This window comes from Nuphar pumila, chromosome 3 (genome assembly GCF_984573655.1).
Source record: "Nuphar pumila chromosome 3, dmNupPumi1.hap1.1, whole genome shotgun sequence".
Classification (NCBI taxonomy): Eukaryota; Viridiplantae; Streptophyta; class Magnoliopsida; order Nymphaeales; family Nymphaeaceae; genus Nuphar; species Nuphar pumila.
Window position 1 is genome coordinate 105,326,216 of NC_143251.1, and position 20,011 is coordinate 105,346,226.

Genomic DNA, 20,011 nt, shown 5'->3' on the forward strand with positions numbered 1-20,011 from the left:
CATGGACCTGAACTGTTAACGTTGCTGGTCAAGCATGTACCTTCACCTGACATGGAATGCCCATGGTTGAAAACTTACAGGGGACATCTATTGCCGCAAGATGAAGCTGTACTTTCCGACTGGAGGGGGAACCTCAAGGGATTTACCAACCAGAGGCCCTACCAATGTGCGGTCACACATACACACATTTGCCATGTCTCCCTTACCAAATCTCATCATTGAAAGTGCTAATTAACTAGAACATGAGCAATAAATGCTTCTAAGCATAATACTAAACAACTTATTGCATTCATGCTCAAAATATCCCAAATCACTCATACAATAGGTTAAAGAATTTTGAGGCCCTTAACACGAATCTATTTTTCATAACACAAATCTGAACAAAGAGGACCAGTTCCAAAACTCTAGCAGGATAACCATTCTACTAAACAAATCGGTGCAAAATTTTCATTCAAGCCTTACACATTTCACATCCCTAGTCTCAACTTGTCGACTTCCAGTCTCGTGTAAATCCTACAACTACCCAAAAACTATGCCACCAACAGCTAATGCCCTGCATCATACCATACCTCGCTGACTACAAACATAAATTTCTGCAACTTTTCTCCAGTTTTTAGCCCCCAGTTTCTGAATACCAATCCAACCAAGCAATTCCCCCAGAAGCCAATGTGAACTGGAGATCAATGTCTCATTCAGGAATTCACAAATGCCACTCTAAACATCATGATAGCTGCAATCTAAGATCATTCAGCCAAGCAAATCCTTGAAAAGGTTCGGGTTCACGCCTGAAGGTATTACTCCAACCTGCCTTGAAAGTGCATCCTTCTGAAGAGAATCTTGAGGAGATGGGCCCTTCTTCACTGAAGGAGTCGTAGTTGCTCCAACAGCATCCCTGCCAGTACTAGACAATCCGGATGCAAGAAACACAATGCCCAGATCAGTCGAATTTGCTACACTTGGTGTGTCAGTGTAAAGTGCCATGAGATCAACCGGCTGGGTGGGAGCAGATGTTTCAGGCTTGACGGATGAAGGAGCCTGGGATGGGGCAAGAAGACCTTCCAATTGCTTAAAAGGGTCTTCAACAGCTGATGCATTAATGCTTGATCCATTATCATCACCCAAATCAAGGAGGTCTAGGGGAGGTTGGCTAGGAACAGCTTTCTCGGTAGGGAGCCCAGCAGATGCAGCAGCTGCTGTCGAATGCGGTGATTTCTCCACTCTTGCATGGTTGTTGCTCCTCACTGCCTTTGAGCTGGTTGATGCTTTCTTCCCACTATTGGCTGAAGATGCCCCAAATATAGAGGCTGCAAGTCTCTGCTTCTCTGCAGAGACTTCAGGCTGCTGTCGTCTTGAATCATATGGTATATCTCTAGTTTGGGAGCTACTGGATCCATGTGAATCAGAATCATTGGCAGTTTTTTTACTGCTATAGGATGTGGCAGATGGAGCTGCTGAAGAGTAAGTTGGTCGACCCCATTTCTTTTGTACACCATCAAGTCGAAGCCTGATGCCAAGATCAGCTGATGTGTCGATGGATGATGGTGCAGAGGCTTGATAACTTTCCATTGTGGTTATTGAATCAGATACTGCAACAATGTCAGTAGAAGGTATTTGAGGAACCACAGAAGCACGTGTTGGCACTGGTGGTTTTGGAACCTCATAAGCTTCAAATCTGAGAGAATGAACAGAAGCATCATGTTGATCCTGATTACGGAAGCTACTGATGTTAACCATTCCAGACCGTTCAAACTCAGGAACGTAAGGTCTAGCTCCATTTGCCAAGGCTTGTTGGATAAAGCCCTCTAAAAATGAAAGGTTCGTATCAACCTGTAGGCAGGAACAATCAATACATTCAGAGACCTGGATTGCTATTGATGTGGACACAGCAGCTAAAGTAACTGAAAGTTCTGATCATCAATTTCAACAGATGCAAAATCAGTTGAAACACCATTTTCAGTTAATGAGGAATAATTCAGGAGAAAACGTCTCACGAATGAATTATGTTTGTTATCAACAATATGAGAAAACTCATAGACATAAACCACAATGGAAAGGAAAACATAAAATCAAAAAGAGGTGATAACAGATAACAAACCTAAAATGTACAGAACAATAGAAACTTGCCCAAAGAAGTAGAAAAAAGAAAAAGGGAAACACCAGACTAGATGTGTGCAACGTGGCAAGATAAACATACACTTCAGGTTATAATGGATGGACAGATACAATTATGTCCAAGAAACTAACACAGAGGCAGCAAAGTTTCTGGGGGTCCAAGAATCCAAACATTTCTTCATCTGCCTGGTGGACAATTTTGAGCCTGGACTGACACTTACTGTTCGCGATTATTATATCAGGTGGATCACTGAAACACATTCATACATTTTTTTGTAAATTGCCGACAAAGGACGTGACACCAGCACTGTTTGACATCCAAAGTAGCAAGACCCATTACACAGGACAGGTGTTACTCCTGAATAGTGGTTTTACACAAAAACATTCTACCTAATTTGCTCCCACACATGGTGACAAACATTCAAAACGGGAAAGTAATGCCAGTTTTTGTATAGTGAGATTTTGAAATTATTTATTTTTGTCACATTTTTATAAGGAATACAACAAAAAATAATTTAAAAATAGAAAAACAAATCTTTTAGAAAGGAAAAAATAAAAAAACAATTATGTAATTGAAAAGAAACAAGGTCCTCCAAAATATATTTATTATTCACCAAAACAACACGGTGGACACTCAAAGAGTTCCACCAAAGCACCAAAAGAACATTCACAAGTCACAAAATTAGCTCACACACAAACACCCACTAAAGAGAAAAACACAAGAAAATAAAAATAATATTTTATTGATCAAGACCATGCAAGAAGCATACATTGAAGTGGGGCTTTGCCCCATATTTATACACAAAGAGGAGGGAGCTCCGTTGGGAGCCCAACGACTCCCTATGTTGACTAGTCAACTTATGTTGACTAGTCAACTTATGTTGACTAGTTCAAAACCAAAAACAAAAAAGTTAAAAAACCTAATCCTAGTTACTATCTAGTTACATTACATATATACACACACTTATTTTTAACACTCTCCATCAAACTTATGGTTGGATAACAGAAAGTTTGTCTAAGAGAAAGTAGAATCTAGGAAATCCACCAATTGATATTTTGTACATAGGAAAGATCAATAGTGTTGTGTAGGAATTTCTCTCGTACATAGTAACAATCATTCTCAATGTGTTTGGTTTGTTCGTAGAAGGTCTGGTTGCTGGCAATATAAATGAAATTTTTGTTGTCACAGAACGGTCATAATGCTCCTTTACTCTGAACGTCCATGTCCGCCAGCAATCTCCTTAATCAAACCACCTTCATAGTAGTTGCAGTCATGGCTCGATATTCTGCTTCAGTTGAAAAGAGAAAAACTTTCTGTTTCTTCTTACACTTCCATGAAATAAACGAGTCGCCTAAAAACGCACAAAAACCAATGGTTGAGTGTCGGTTATTTGGATCACCTCCCCATTTAACAACAGTATAATCAATTAAATCCAAAGAAGAAGTATATAAGAAAGATCCTCAAAAAATAAAAGTTTTTATATATCTAATAATATGCAAAACAACTCTCATATGTACAGTAATGGGAGCATGTTAAAACTGACTCATTATATGAATTACATGTGCAATGTCAGGTCTCGTAATTGAGAGATATGACAAAGCCTTGACAAGTTGTTTGTATGGTATTGGATTTTCAAGTGGTTCCTCATCATCTATTTTCATCTTAACATTTACAACTTCGAGAGTGTCAACCTTCTTATTATCTAAAGTACCTGACCTAACAACAATACCTAAAGCAAATTTAGATTGATTCAGTAAATAACCTCTAGAGGAATAAACTTATATACCAAGAAATACTTTAAAAACCTCAAATCTATTTCAAAATGTGTTTTGAGAAGTCTTTTGATGTTTTCAACTTTTTGTTTGTCACCTCTTGTGATGATCATATTGTTCACATAAAAAGAAGAAGAAAGAAGAAGAAGAAGAATACCTGCATCAGAATTATTAACAAACAAGGTTGTGTTAGTTAAACAAGATTGAAATCTAATATCAAGTATAACTTGACTAAATTTGTCGTATCAAGCCTTTGGAGCTTGTTTAAGGTTATAAAGAGCCTTATCTAAACGAAGATTTTTTTCTTTAGGAATAACTATAACAAGCAGTTGTAATTAAACAAGAATGCACTATTACAATGCCAAATAAAAGGCTACACAAGTGCACGAATAAAAATGGTCACTAATGGACCAATAACAATCTCACGAAGGAGATACCGAATATCACTTTCACAAAATAGCACAAGGCTTAAAGCCAAAAGAATTTCATATATTCATACAAAAATGCTTTCACAAGCATTGGCTTTCAAATAAGAAGTGAGGCTCTATTTATAGAGCCTCACTTGCTCTCACAAAAGGGGGGCAGTCCAACATGCATTGGACTGCCTCCAACGGTCAGTATTATGATCGTTGGGGACAGTCCCCCCAACGGTTACATAGAATTCAAAAAATAGAAAATAGAAAATAGAAAATAGAAAATAGAAAAAAATAAAAAAACTAAAAGACTTTTCAGTCCCTAATGGATTGTGCTAAAATACAATATACAAAAAGACCTAAAAGCCCCTCAAATTACATATTATTTTAACACTCCCCATCAAACTTACGGTGAGATCACCGAAAGTTTACTAAGAAGATACAAGAATCTAGGCAGAGAAAGAGCTTTGGTAAAGAAATCTACAATTTAAAATTCAGACTGAACATAGGGTAAGATAATTGTCCCCTTCAAATACTCTTCACGAACGTAGTGCCAATCCATTTCAATATGTTTTGTTCGCTCATGAAAGGTATGATTGTTGGCAATATATGACACTTTTGTTGTCGCAGCATAATTTTGAAGGCTCTAAAATATCAACTCCCATATCAGTAAGTAATGTTGGCATCCACACAACTTTGGTGGTTGTTGTAGCCATTGCCTTATACTTTGCTTCAATGAAGGATAAAGACACATTTTGTTGTTTCTTACATCATCAAGAGATGAGGAAATCACCTAAAAAGACAAAGAAACCAGTAGTTGAGTAACGGTTATTGGGGTCTCCTCGCCAGTCAGAATCAGTATAAGCAATAAGATTTAAAGATGAGGAAGAGGATAAGAATAGCCCTCTAGAAATAATTTTCTGGATGTATCAAACTATTCTCAATACGACACTCATGTGAACTGATGTGGGCGCATGTTCAAATTGGCTGGCATTGTGTACAGCATACGCGATGTCAAGTCTAAAAATATAAAAATACATTAGCGATCCGATAAGTTGCCGATAGAGAGTTAGATCATCTAATAGTACTCCATCTTCAACTTTCATTTTTGCATTTATCATCTCAGATGTGTCTGCACATTTTGTGTCAGTGATTCCCGAACGTGCAACAATATTTGTTGCAAACTTGATTTGAGATAAAATGTATCCCCTTGGCGAGTAAGTCACTTCAATTCCTAGAAAATATCTCAAAAAACTAAGGTCAGTCATATCAAAAGACCTTTTAAGCATAACTTTAATTTCTTCAATTTCCTTTTGATCATTGCCAATCATGATTATATCATCAACATACAAAAAAAAGAAGAATAAGTTATGTACATGTAGATCTTACAAACAAAGCAGTGTCATTGTAACAGGATTTAAAACCAAAGTTCAATATAGTATTTACTAAACCGATCATATCATGTTTTAGGGGCTTGCTTAAGCCCATACAAAGCTTTTTGAAGTCGAAGAACCATACCCTTTTCAATAGTCAAACCGAAAGAAGGATCCATGTACACTTTTTCATTTAAATTTTCATTTAAGAATGCATTTTTAACATCTAATTGATAAATAGGTTATTTTCTAATGGACGTTACTGCAACTAAAGTCCTAACTGTGGTTATACGAGCTACTGGAGCAAATGTCTCCTCATAATCTATTCCATAATTTTGGGAGTATCCTTTTGCAACTAAGCGTGCTTTATACCTTTCTAGGGACCCATCACCTTTTGTTTTGATTTTAAAGACCCATCTACACCCTATAGTCTTCTTTTCCTTGGAAAGAGGTTGAATTGTTCAGGTATGAGCTTTATGTAGTGCACCTAATTCTATCTTCATGGCTTTTACCCACTCGTCTATGTTTTTAGTTTCATTGTAGTTAGATGGTTCATGATATGAATGGATAGCTAGAAGGTAAGCTCTATAGTTTGGAGTAAAAGATTCATATGACAACTCCTAACACTAGTTTCCTCACTATTTGTTGATTGATTATATCTTTCAAAAGCACATGGATGCTCTCCATTACTTCGGCTAGAATACTGTAAGAGATTTTGGGATGGTTCTCTTTCTTCACTAGAGTCATTAATAGATTCGATATTTTCAACGTCATTAACAATTTCATTATTTGATTTAGGTAATAAATCAAATAAAAAGGCATACTCGGCTTCTTCCTTGGATTTTTCAAAATCAAATCTGTTTTCTTTTTTTAAGAAAAGCGGCATTTCTGAACACATAAAGTTTGTCATTTGTTTGATCATAGCATCGATAACCTTTTTTCTTCTCGATACAACAAACAACAACAACAACTACGCCTTCATCCCAAAACAATTGGGGTCAGCGATATGAACCAAAAAAGAAATTCATTTTGGGTCTTCCACATGAATCATTTTCCTCCAATCATTTCTATCCAACGCCATGTCCTCGGTGAGGTTCAAAGCATTCATATCCTTTCCTATCATCTCCATCCAAGTCTTCCTAGGCCTACCCCGACCTCTTTTCTTCTCGATATATCCAAAAAAGACACATTTTATAGCTTTGGGAGAGAGTGTGTTATATTTTTCAAGGAGCACAGAACACTTACATCCAAATACCCTTAGTCTTTTTAAGTCAGGAAAAATTTTAAAAAGTTTTTCAATTGGAGATTTGTTTTTCAAGACTTGAGAAGGCATTCTATTTATTAAATATACTGCGGTAAGTGCAGCTTTGGCCCAAAATTGTTTTGGAATATTCTTTGAGATAAGAAGGGTTCTAGCAGTCTAAATAATGTGACGATGCTTTCTTTCAAAAATATCATTTTGTTGAGGAGTCTTTGGACATGACCGTTGGTGTAAAATTCTATGAGTTTTTAGATATGATTAAAATTCATTTGAGATAAACTCTCTCCCTGAGTCAGAGCGGAAGACTTTAATATTTGTTTTAAATTGGTTTATAACAAGAAAAAACTTCTTATTTAAGCTTAAGGAAGAAAATTCAAGTATGTCTCCTGAAATCATCTATGAATGTAACATAATATGAATATCCTCCCTTTGACATAACAGGAGCGGGACCCCCATACATCTGAGTGCACCAATTCAAAGATTTCACTAGATGAGGAAGTTCTCGATCCAAAAGGTATCATTTGCATTTTTTCAAGTATACAATCTTCGCATACAAAATCTTTATCTTTACAAAAAAAATTCAAAAATGAAAAATGAGATAATTTGGATAGGCTTGGATGTCCTAATCTTTTATGCCAAAAATCTAAATCCATATCTTTGACATGATTGCAAAAAGAGTTTTGGGGCAAACATAAAAAGTCCATATAATAGAGATCTCCTCTTCTATAGCCTTACCCAATCAGCTTCCCTGACTGGAGATCCTGCACCCAACAAGCCTTAGATGAGAAGAAGGCTTTACACCCATTATCGAAAATTTGAGAAACTGGAAAAAGGTTTAAATCTAATTTTGGAATAACCCTTACATTTGGAACAAGAATTTTTTTTGAAGTGTCTTTAAGAAGTGCCATCGGCGGTTGACACACATGAAAAGTATGAATTGGTGTAATCGGATAGTAGGGATTCATTATATGTCATATGAAAAGACGCTCCCGAATCCAAAATCCAAGTGGACTTACCTGGTGGAGAGGAGGAAGAGATGGCGGCACCGGATGTAGAAGGAGTAGCCTTAAGAATGTGTGAATCGGCCTTCGCTATTTGATCAATTGTCAAATCATTGAAATTGCCTTCTTTCTTGATATCTTGAGTTTCTTTACTTAGAGCGGCTACCTTCTTGAATTTGGGGCAATCTGGTCTTATGTGTCCTGGTTCCTTAGAGTGATGACATGATTTTGCCCTTGTATCCTCCATGATGTCCTTCCCTATTATTTTTCCTTTTAAAATGAGGGGGTCTATACGTTTTTACAAAGTTGTTGGGCCTTGCCATGGCAAAAACCTCATCATTTGACTTGCGCATGCCAAGTTTTGTTTCCTCTTGGCAAATTTGCGTAAGAGCATCACTTATAGAAGGAATTGAGGTCCTATGAAGTAAAGACGACCTAACTTGTTCAAATTCCAGCCGGAGGCCATAAAGGAAAGAGAAAAGATTTCTCCTTCTATTTGAGCCTTTCTTATTTCAATAGCCAAACCTTCCCATTTAGGTTCTAACATGGCTAATTCGTCCCAAATAGGAGACAAAACCCCATAGAAATATCTCACACTTTTGTTTCCTTATTTAGCATTACGTACCTTGTCTTGGAGGTAATATAGTCTCGCTATATCCTTTTGAATAAAGGGATTCTTTAAAAAGATCCATGCATCGCATGCCTTCTTGAACTTGATGATGTTGGTAGCAATCTTAAATTCCATGGTATTCATAAACCATGAGAGAATTTGAGCGTTGCTTGCTTCCTAATCTTCCAACTTATCTTGGTATTCTTGTAAAGTTTTTTTCTTTTTCTTCTTCGGACAATACTTTGACTTGATCTTCTTCTCTTCTAGTCAATTTGAGTTGGGGTTCATTAGTAGAGCCACTAACAAAGGCCCATAGCTTTTTGCCTTTGATGTGATTCTCAATTGTCGTCGCACACATCAAATAGTTGTTCTCATTTAGCTTGTATGTGATGACGAAGGTGGAATCTCTTACTCTCATAATGAATTGCACAAAATTTGAATAGAGAAGCGGCTACCACGAGCGTGAAGGGCACTACAACACGAAGGATCACTAAGGAAGCTTTTTCAAAGACCTTAACTCTGATACTATGTAATTAAACAAGAATGCACTATTACAATGCCAAATAAAAGGCTACATAAGTGCACAAATAAAAATGATCACTAATGGACCAATAACCATCTCACGAAGGAGATACCGAATATCACTTTCACAAAATAGCACAAGGCTTAAAGCCAAAAGAATTTCATATATTCATACAAAAATGCTTTCACAAGCATTGGCTTTCAAATAAGAAGTGAGGCTCTATAAATAGAGCCTCACTTGCTCTCACAAAAGGGGGGCAGTCCAACATGTGTTGGACTGTCAGCCCCCCAACGGTTACACAGAATTCAAAAAATAGAAAATAGAAAAAATAAAAAATAAATAACTAAAAGACTTTTCAGTCCTTAATGGACTGTGCTAAAGTACAATATACAAAAAGACCTAAAAGCCCCTCAAATTATATATTATTTTAGCAGTAGTGCCTCCATATAGACTTCTTCAACCAATTTACCATTGAGAAACACATTCTTAACATCAATTTCGTATATAGACCATTTCTTCACAGAGGCAAGGGCTACTACGGTTTTAACTTCAGTCAAACTAGCAACAAGAGCAAAGGTTTCCTCATAATCTATTTCATACTCTTGAGAGTATCCCTTCGCAACTAACATAGCTTTGTACATTTTAAGGGTTTCATCACTCTTAGTTTTTAACTTATTGACTCATCAATAACCTATGAGTTTCTTTCCTAAGGGAATATCTTAGACAATCCAAGTATTTGCCTTTTCTAAAGCATCTAATTCAACCCTCATGGCTTCTATCTATTTAGAATGTTTCTTTGCTTCAACATAGTTTGAAAGTTCTATGTAAGCTTGATATTTAAGTGAAAATAACTCATAGAACACAAATTTCTAACTCTCGATGACCTTCTAGTTTGTATTTCTACATGTTTTTATTAGTATATTTTTCAAGGGCACATGGATGTTCAGAGCTATTATGCCTAGAATATTGAATACAGTCTTGCTTTTGAGATCGTTCTTTACTTATCTCATTGTCATGAGATTCTTTTTCACTCATCATATCATTTCTAATATCTTGATCTTCATCGAGATCAACATCACAATCACCAAACTTTGAAATTAGATCCAACCAAAAAGAATACTCAGTTATGTCCTTAGGATTTTCAAATTCAAATTTTTTTTCTAACGACACATTTATTGAAACATATAATTTCTTATTTTTAAAATCAAAGGCACAAAGAATATCATGAGGAGAAAGTTTATCATTTTTATTATAAAATACAAAACATTTGCATCCAAAAACCCTTAGCCTAGAATAATCAGGAATACGCTTGTGCCCTCTCAATACACAATTTAGCTATTATGCCCTCCTTAGTTACAGTCAGTTCACTGATTTTGTTTTATTCATATGCATATTAGGTAACCATCACCAGAAGGTGGTTGTAAACAAGTCAGGCTCCTTGAGTTGCAAACATAATTTAATAAGCCCTATGTAACATGAACTCTTCTAACAAGGCACCTCACCCGCGTCGCACCCGCACCCAGGCGGGTGCGACACTTGGACACAGCTTCCTTTGTGTTAGGTGAAGTCAACCACACCGAGGTCCATTTCTATCCAGAAGTAAATTTAGTTAAACCTAATCAAGTCCATTTTTATCTATATTATATATATATATATACATAAATGCACACATACACATATTGTTAACTTAAAACTGTTAAAAATTATATATACACACCCTCCCCGCACTCCTGCACCCAAGTTTTTTTAAAGTGCAGCATCGCCGCATCCGCACCCGCACCTTTGTGACATAAAATAAGCCTAATCAGATGCAGAATCAGATTAAAAAGCCCTTTTTGAACCTAGATCCAACTAACCAATTATCTTAATCAGATACAAATCTGCATGTAAATGGAGTCATATCCAGTCAAATTCAGATGCAAAATTACAATACTGAATCTCACCCAATTACCTAATTATATCTGAAATTCAACCAAATCCAACTAGATGAATTCAGGTCCGTTGGGTGTTCGACCCAAACTTGTACCATCTACATCCTTAGAAGAACACAAGAATAGTGTCAACTTTTACAATCTTTTTCATACCCAGTAAGTACCAAAAACACCCTTAACCAAGGTTGTCCACGATATGTATCGTTACTTTTATGAGTGTGTATCATACCCGTATCGGGTGTATCGTACAATACACCCCTGTATCGACCCATATCGTACGATACGAGGTTTGTCGCACTTTAAAAGACCCGAAAACAGGTCTTTTTTGTTTTGGGTTTAAAATCATTCTTAAGGGCCGACTTCTACACATATGTAGAGGCTCTTTGAAGGGAACTTACACACCCTAGGTTCCATGAGATTGATTTGAGGGCCGATTCGTGCGTAAGGAAAAGGGCTTTTGTGATTTTCTCAAGAGTGCATTTCAACCATTTTTTCACTCAAAGAAGTGGGTTAAGGTAAAAAAATCTCTATTGGTATTGAGTGTTTTTGGGGAAAGATGGCATCAGACTATCTGACATGGCAATAGTGCACTCAAGTAACAAGTGGAAACCGATTAAGATCAAATGCAACTATTACCAAAATAGTTTTTCGGATGGTATCTCTCGGTTGAAGCATCATTTAGCCAAGACACGGCATAATGTTGTTGCATGCACGTCAAGAAAATTGTCGAATGCCGTAAAATGGCAATGCCAACAATACTTGATGATTTGAGAGAAAAAAGACAAGAAAGAAAGATGAATGAAGCAGAAATGAGGTACGTGAAGCCCCGAGAGGATGTGTATTATGAAAATGAGATCCCTACTTCTGATCATACATCCCATAGCATAGAATCAGAAGTAGGAAGTTCTGCAGCGAAGGAAAAAAGTGACCGATGCCAGTAGTAGTGTTGTGGGCATAATAAGAAGAGGAGAAGGAGAAAGAAGAGAAATAGGGAGTTCTTCGAGAGAAGCATAGTTGGCAAACCCGTGACTCGGGCTCAAATCGCTAGACACTTAACTCGCGGGTCGACTCAGTAGCTCTGACCGGTTAGGACCAAATGTTTTTTTAGTATTTTTTTTTAAATAATACTTTAAATATTGTCATGAGCCTTGTAGAGAGAGAGAGAGAGAACAAGCATCAGCTCGCCTCGCAAAGGCTTGCCTCGCAGAGAGAGAGAGAGAGAACACGGCTGTCGACGATGCGGGAGGTCGGCGGCGTTCGTCGGTGGTCTCCGATGGTGGTGATGGCTACAAAAAATGGAGGGTGCCTAGGGTTTCAAAAATAGGGGAAGGAAGGGAGAGACTCAAGCCCCCCCAACCCCCGTGCCCGCTCTTTATGTTTTAAATCTGGTTCATCATGGAACGAACCGATACACATGTCGGTTCGTCTCGTAAAGAACCGATATGTATACCAGGTTGTCCTGGTGAATCGAGTCAGAATCGAATGGCTTGAAACAGACTTGAATCGTCTGATTCAGCATTGACTCGACGAGTTGCTGAGTCAGTGCCGAGTCGAGCGATTCCTGAACGATTCCAGCTCGAACCTGGTTAAAACAGGTTTGGGCTGGATCGATGAACGATCACTTCTTGGCTGTTGGGCGATCCGATCCGACTAAAATGATTCCTGAATCAGATCGACGGGTTTGCCAACTATGGAGAGGAGGACCAAGAGGTAGAGCTAGAGGCTCTATTAGGAGTTTTTTTTCTCGTAAGACTGCCCCTCTGGTACAGCCCGACATTCGTACTGCTATGACTCCTCAACATTTAGTCAAGCAGGCAAATGTCATAGTTGGGAGATGGTTTTATGATGTCTGTATTTCTTTCAATGTGGCAAATTCCTTTCATTTTCAGGTCATGGTAGATGTCCTAACCAATATCGAGCCTGGATAAAAAGATGTCTTCATATCATGTTTTAAGATGAAAGATTTTAGATGCTAATGTGAATGAAGTGAATGCTTATTATGATGAGACGAGGCAATCATGGAGAGAGACTGGGTGTAGCATCATGGCAGATGGGTGGACGGATAGAAACTCGAGGACCTTGATAAATTTTCTTGTTTATTGCCCCAAAGGAACCATGTTTTTTAAATCAATTGATTTGTCTGATGGGCCCAAGATAGCAGATGTATTGTTGAGGGTTTTTAACAAGGTTCTGGAAGAGGTTCAACCTCAAAACATTGTACAGTTCATTACTAATAATGCAACAAATAATAGGGCGCAAGTAAAGAATTGGCAAAAAAAATTGGGTCATTCTTTTGGACCTTGTGTGTTACCCATTGAATAGACCTCATACTTGAGAACATTGGCAGCATGTATGAAATACATCAGACAGTTGAATGCTGCCAAGAAATTATTAAATTTATTTACTATCATGTATGGGTTTTGAGCCTAATGAAAAAGTACACTAGTGGTGCTGAGTTGATTCGTAGTGCAGTTATTATATTTGCTATGAATTTTTTGACAGTACAAAGTTTAGTAAAGAATAAAGTTGCACTAAAAAAAATGTATTTCATCAAATGAGTGTAATGCATATCCTCAACAACAACTACGCCTTCATCCCAAAACAATTGGGGTCGGCGATATGAACCAAAAAAGAAAATCATTATGGGTCTTCCACATGAATCCTTCTCCTCCAATCATTTCTATCAAATGTCATGTCCTCGGTGAGGTTCAAAGCATTCATATCCTTTCCTATCACCTTCATCCATGTCTTCCTAGGCCTACCCCGACCACTTTTAACTAATATACTTGTAGATATTGTATTCAGAAGTGAATCATGGGATTCATGTATGAAGTTATTGAGAAGAACTATACCTTTGGTAAAGGTGTTTCCATTGGTTGACAGTGAAAACATACCAGCTATGGGTTATCTTTATGATGTCATGAATAAGGAGACCATTAGAGATAATTTGAAGGAGAAGAAAAAATTCTACATACCTATATGAAACATCATTAATCATAGGTGAAATAGGCAACTTCATCAACTTCTTCACACGGTAGCATACTATTTAAATCATGTATTTAGATACTCTCCTACTTTTAAAATGGACAGAGAAGTCAACAAGGGACTTTTAGATTGCATCGAAAGGCTGAACCCTTATTATAGCATTCAAGATCAAATTCATAAGGAAATAAAACTTATGATAATACATTGTATGATATGGGGAGACCTCCAGTAGTGCAAAATCATGCCACAATGTATCCAAGTAATTTATTTTGTCTATTTCAAGTTTAATTTCAAATTGTTATTTAGTTATAAAGTTTTGTATGATTGTATATTTGTTATTGTCTTATAATTGATTTCTTATTTTATTTTTTTTTAGACATGTAGTGGGCCAAATTTGGAAGTGATGTTCCAAATCTGAGAGCTTTTGTCATTCGCATTATAAGTCAAACATGTAGTGCAAGTGGATGCGAGAGAAACTAGGGTATTTTTTAGCAAATCCATACCAAAAGAATAAACAGATTTGAGCACAAAAGGCTCAATGACATCATCTACGTTAGCTACAACTTATGATTGAGGAAGAGGTATATAAAATTGTAAAGTTTATTTGTCATTTTCATTTCAAAACTCAACTTATTTTAATTTTTTCATGTCATCTTTTTAGGCAAATCAAAAGGTTATCAACAAGGAGGCACAATGACCAATTCGATCTCATCAGTTTGGAACATTTTGATGAATTGGATGCATGGGCTGAAGAAGTAGAAGCTCTTTTGAATGAAGAGGACATTCAATGAATTAACATGGAATGAGCACAAGAGGTATATGAAGACTCCACGTATCTTGGGGACGATGTGGATGTCGAAGAAAGAGAAGAAGAAGATAATGAAGATGATTATGATTATTGATGTATCATGTATTCATGTTTTATTAAAAAACTTGTTCTTGTGAAATGTTTTTGTTTATGTAATATGAAAGTGCGACTCTTGTGGTATGTAATAGAGACATAAATGCTTCATAATGTGATTTTATGTATGTAGTTTGTGCAATTGATCAGTATTTTATGCGATATAATTTTTTTAGAATTTTTCTGATTTTCTTGATTTTTTGAATTTTTTTTGAATATTTTTATTAAAAATTTACAAATCGTTTATGATATGATACGATACGGTGTGACTATTGGGTCGACCGATACAGGTTACGATACACTATTTACAACCTTGCCCTTAACAGTAGAGAAGAGTAGCAACATAATTCCTTATCCTCAATCGAGGAGAAAACTTTTGCCAACCGCTAACCTTTACTTTCACATCTATCGTATACAGTGAAGTCAAAATCGGCAACTAGGCGCCAGATCAGAGCCTAGTCCAGGGCACTTAAGCAGCCTGGACTTAAAAGGTCCCCACCTAGGCTGCCTAGGGGCCACCTAGGCCCAAACTTGTTCTTTTTTTACTATATATATATATATATATATATATATTGTTTTTTTTTTCAAATATATGTATAGATAGGCTCTATATATGTATATGTATGCATGTATAGATTCTATTAAATCTTATACAAATATATATTATTGTAAATTCTATATTTCCATTTTCTTTTTTTTGGTGGGGAGAGTGGTTTTGACTAGGCTGACTAGTCCCGCTTAGGCCCCCACCTAGGCATTTTAGACATTAGACACCTAGGCGCCAATTAGCCCTTTTGACTACCACATCCACATGCAGCAATGGGTGAGAAAAGTTTAGAATGGTTGACAAATCTTTTTAACAAGATTTGGCGGACAAATAAGATGTCTAATGAGTAGAGGAAGAGTACTTTGGTGCCTCTATATAAAAATAAGGGTGATATACAAGATTGCACAAACTATCGTGGTATAAAACTCATGAGTCATACTATGAAACTTTGGGAGAGGGTGATTGAGTATAGGTTGAAGAAGGTTGTCATGATATCGGAGAATCAATTTGGTTTTATACCTGGAAGATCAACTATGGAAGCTATACATCTTCTTAGACAACTTATTGAGAAATATAGAGAGAGGAACAAAGATTTGCATATGGTTTTTATTGATTTGGAGAAGGCATACGATAGAATACCTAGGGATGTTCTCTGGTGGACAATGATGAAGAAAGGTGTTTCGCTCAAGTACATTAGTATAATTAAAGATATGTACGAAAGAGTAGTAACCAATGTTCGTACTTGTGCAGGGGTGACAACCAATTTTCCTATAACGGTTGGGTTACATCAAGGATCTACATTAAGCCCTTTCCTATTTGCTATAGTGATGGATGAGCTTACGAAATCAATTCAAGAAAATGTGTTGTGGTGTATGTTATTTGCTGATGATATTGTTTTGATTGATGAGTCTAGAGTTGGGGTTAATGCTAAGTTAGAATTATGGAGACAGACATTGGAAGCAAGAGGTTTTAAGTTGAGTAAGAGTAAGACAGAATATATGGAATGTCGGTTTAGTAAGCAACGAAGTAGTGATGGGAGTGTAGTGAAGCTTGGTGAGCAAGAAATATCGGTGGATGACTGTTTCAAATATTTGGGATCTATCATTCAAAAGTATGGAGAAATTGATGGAGATGTAAATCATAGGATAAAGGTTGGGTGGATGAAATAAAAAAGTTCAACTGGAGTGTTGTGCGATCGTAGAATGTCATTGCGGTTGAAGGAAAAGTTTTATAGGACGACAATTAGGCTCAATTTACTATATGGTACGGAATGTTGGGCTGCCAAGAGACATCATATTCAAAAAATGAGTGTCGCTGAGATGCGTATGCTTAGATGGATGTGTGGAAATACAATAAAAGATAAGATTCGAAACGAAGAGATATGTAAGAAGGTAGGCGTTGCATCCATTGAAAATAAAATGAGAGAGAATCGTTTACGGTGGTTTGGACATATTCGGCGAAGGCCTAATGATGCTCCAGTTAGAAGGATGGAGAAATGGGAAAATATATTAGTTAAAAGAGGTCGGGATAGGCCTAACAAGACTTGGAAGGAGATGATAGGAAAGGATATGAATGCTTTGAACCTCACTGAGGACATGGCATTAGATAGAAATGATTGGAGGAGAAGGATTCATGTGGAAGACCCAGAATGATTTTCTTTTTTGGTTCATATCGCCGACCCCAATTGTTTTGGGATGAAGGCGTAGTTGTTGTTGTTGTTGTTGCACTTGTGCTGGAAAAATATTGTCAAGGACAAGAATGTAGGGTTTGTTTGGAACACACACACACACACACACATGCAAGAATGCGTCTTGTATCATGTTATGCACACATTGTAAACCATTTCACAACCATATACTGCCTAAGAAAAAGCTAGTGCCAAAAATCATAAGCTCGCCTGTTAACTGTTTGCTGTCAAGGGATCAACATTTTGTAACATTATTATGAAAATAGATTAAAGTTATGGAAGTGTTACCTTTCAAGCTTATCTTTGGTACTATCCACAGTTCCATACTATTAGTAGAAAGTCATAGTTGCATGTATTATTTACTCAACCAAAATCTCTAGATGTGTTTGAATGGTTTGTATAGTAAGGCATGCTTCCTATCCAATGTTTCTGATGTAAAGATTGATTTTTTATTTGTGAAATTTTAGTGCATTATGGGCCATTGTTCTTTAGATTCATTTAAAAACCTGCCCACACATCAAAATCTCCCACTCTAATACACATTCTCCACAAAAGTAAAACCATGGGGACCACATATGTACAGTCAAATCCACAAAACATTCAATGCAAATAATAGAAAATCCATGGGACTTCTAGATGATATGGTACCATGGATAGTACCAAAGATAAGCCCATCTTCTACAAATGAAAAGATATTGAAGCTATAAATTGTTCATTGTCTTAACACATAGGAACTTCTACAAGAATGAGAAAGACAACGGTAGTTATCCCAGAACACCTGAAGTAAAAAAAGTAATTTGTCCAGGAAAATTTTGATTGGTGTAGTCTAAAATAAAGGAGTGCCATCAAAATACCAAGAAAAAAAACTTGCAATAGCAACATCAAATGTGAAAGTTGTGTCACTTTGGTGCTTACCTCGATATCTTCACAACTTGCATCCAACGGCATTATACCCTCAACAGCATTCATATTCAATCCAAGCAGTGCTTGTAGCTCATATGCACGCTGCTGTAGGTCAGTGGAATGTGATGCTGATAGTTCATTAATTAAGGCATGACACTGCAACAAGGGAAACATAAGATCACCAAGATGAAATGTCAGGATCACAGGATGGCAAACATTGGTGATCACTACTAACTAGTTAAAATGTCTTGTTCCTCTTGTAAACATATGAAAGCGGTTTTAGGTCATGTTTCCACATAAATGGTGGAATTTTTTATACAGGTATGTAGAATAACAATCACAGGAAACTAGTCAGCTAAAAATGACTCACTTTTCTTACAAATCAAAATCAAATTGGCACTTCTTCGTCCACTGCAAGGTTGTATTTCTGCAAATCCGAGTATTCATACTCGTGCATCTATGTAAATACCCTTTGAGAAAAATGTCAAAGAAAGGGGCATAAACGTATAAGCTGGCACATTCACTTGCAGGAAGTGGTTTGATGGAATACGATAAGGGCTACATATTCACATTCAAATGCATGCATTTTTATAGCTTTTTGACATAATTGCCGATGCTTAAGACTAAAATTGACACAACAGAGAATTGAGGTAAAAAAATATAATTTTGGGTTTTGGAGCGCAAATTTGGATTTGGATCTCAGCAGGGGATCCAATTGGTTCAACCCACAACCTAAGACCCAAATTCATTTGGATTGGATCCAAGGTGTATTATAGATTGGATATGGAATCCAAAAGTCAACACCTTCCAGGAAATTCGAATTTTTGAATTTCCTCTTTTCTTGCACATGGCTAAGGTGGCAAGTCATGCAAAGAGAGAAGGAATGGAGGAGGGCCGAGATTTTTCAAAGCCCTTTCCCTCTTCATCTCATATCCAAGGAAGGAAAGAGAGAGGGGGGCAAGATTTTTTAAAATCGCCCCTCTTAAAATTAATTGAACTGAAAAGAAAAAAAAAAGGAAAGCAAGAAAGTCAAAACTTTCTTTTTCCAAATTCTTGCTTCCTCTCCCTTCCCATTTCAAGCATGAATCAGAAGGGGCAAGTGGTGGACCAAATCCACCAAAATCGCCCCTTCTGAATAAAAGCTTCACAGAAAGAGGAAGCTCTCATTCTCTTGTAAAAAATAAATTTCTCTGTTGCAGTCGCCCTCCTCCTCTGCTCCAGGTTGAGTACCAACCTCCCTCGTCAAGCTTTGTGTTTCTTATCCCGTCTGCTCTCTTCTCCAACCCTCTTCTATGTTCGAGGCAAAGACGAAGATGTTGGCTGGCCTACCCCCTCCAACGTTGTAGCACGGAACCCACCACTGAGGTAGGATCGACACCTGGTATCCCCTTCTCTGGTTTGGCATAAATTTGACAGCCTTCTGCAGATCTAAAAATTCTCAAAAAATCATTTTTGATTTGAGAAGGTTGTCATCGATATTCTGCATATTTTTTGTAAAGAAAAGCATTCCGGATCAGATCGAAATCACCCAAATACAAAATCGGGTTTCTGGATCCGCAGCAGGCCTATCCGGTCGGAAACGGCCAAGTTCAGGCAGTTGCCGATCAACTATCGACCTGAATTTTGGATATGTTGCAGAAGACACATCTAACAGTTCTATGTTAAATTTTAACATGATTTCATTCACAGAATCTTGATTTATAAAATCCGAAAGTCAAGGGCCATCTCTGATGCCTGGCGCAGTCAATAATTGTCAGACCAATATTGTGCAGCGCGTATTTTCTTCAATTTCTTGAGTTTTTCTGATTTTTTTCCTTTTGTATTGAAGTTTTGTGTGTCTACTTCATACCCTGATTTTTTGAGATTTTTTTCGATATCAGAGCACTGAGTTTTAGATGTCACAAACCAATCAGCCGTATTCTGTCAGGAGCCCGACCGACCGACACTGTTGACGTCATTTTATGTTCATTTTTTTGTCAAACCGAGCTTAG

The 20,011-nt window shown here is 37.0% G+C and overlaps 1 protein-coding gene across 1 annotated transcript in view; it reads right to left on the minus strand.

Moving 5' to 3' along the window:
• Positions 1 to 266: 266 nt before the first annotated feature.
• Positions 267 to 20,011, minus strand: part of LOC149843198 (AP-4 complex subunit epsilon-like) — a 40,847-nt gene continuing 21,102 nt past the window's right edge. The window contains exons 10-11 of the mRNA XM_089999646.1: positions 18,033 to 18,176; positions 267 to 1,827 (exon numbers count right to left, since the gene is read on the minus strand). Of these exons, the coding sequence (XP_089855772.1) occupies positions 748 to 1,827; positions 18,033 to 18,176 (1,224 nt within the window). The 3' untranslated portion in view covers positions 267 to 747. The remainder of the gene's footprint in view (positions 1,828 to 18,032; positions 18,177 to 20,011) is intronic.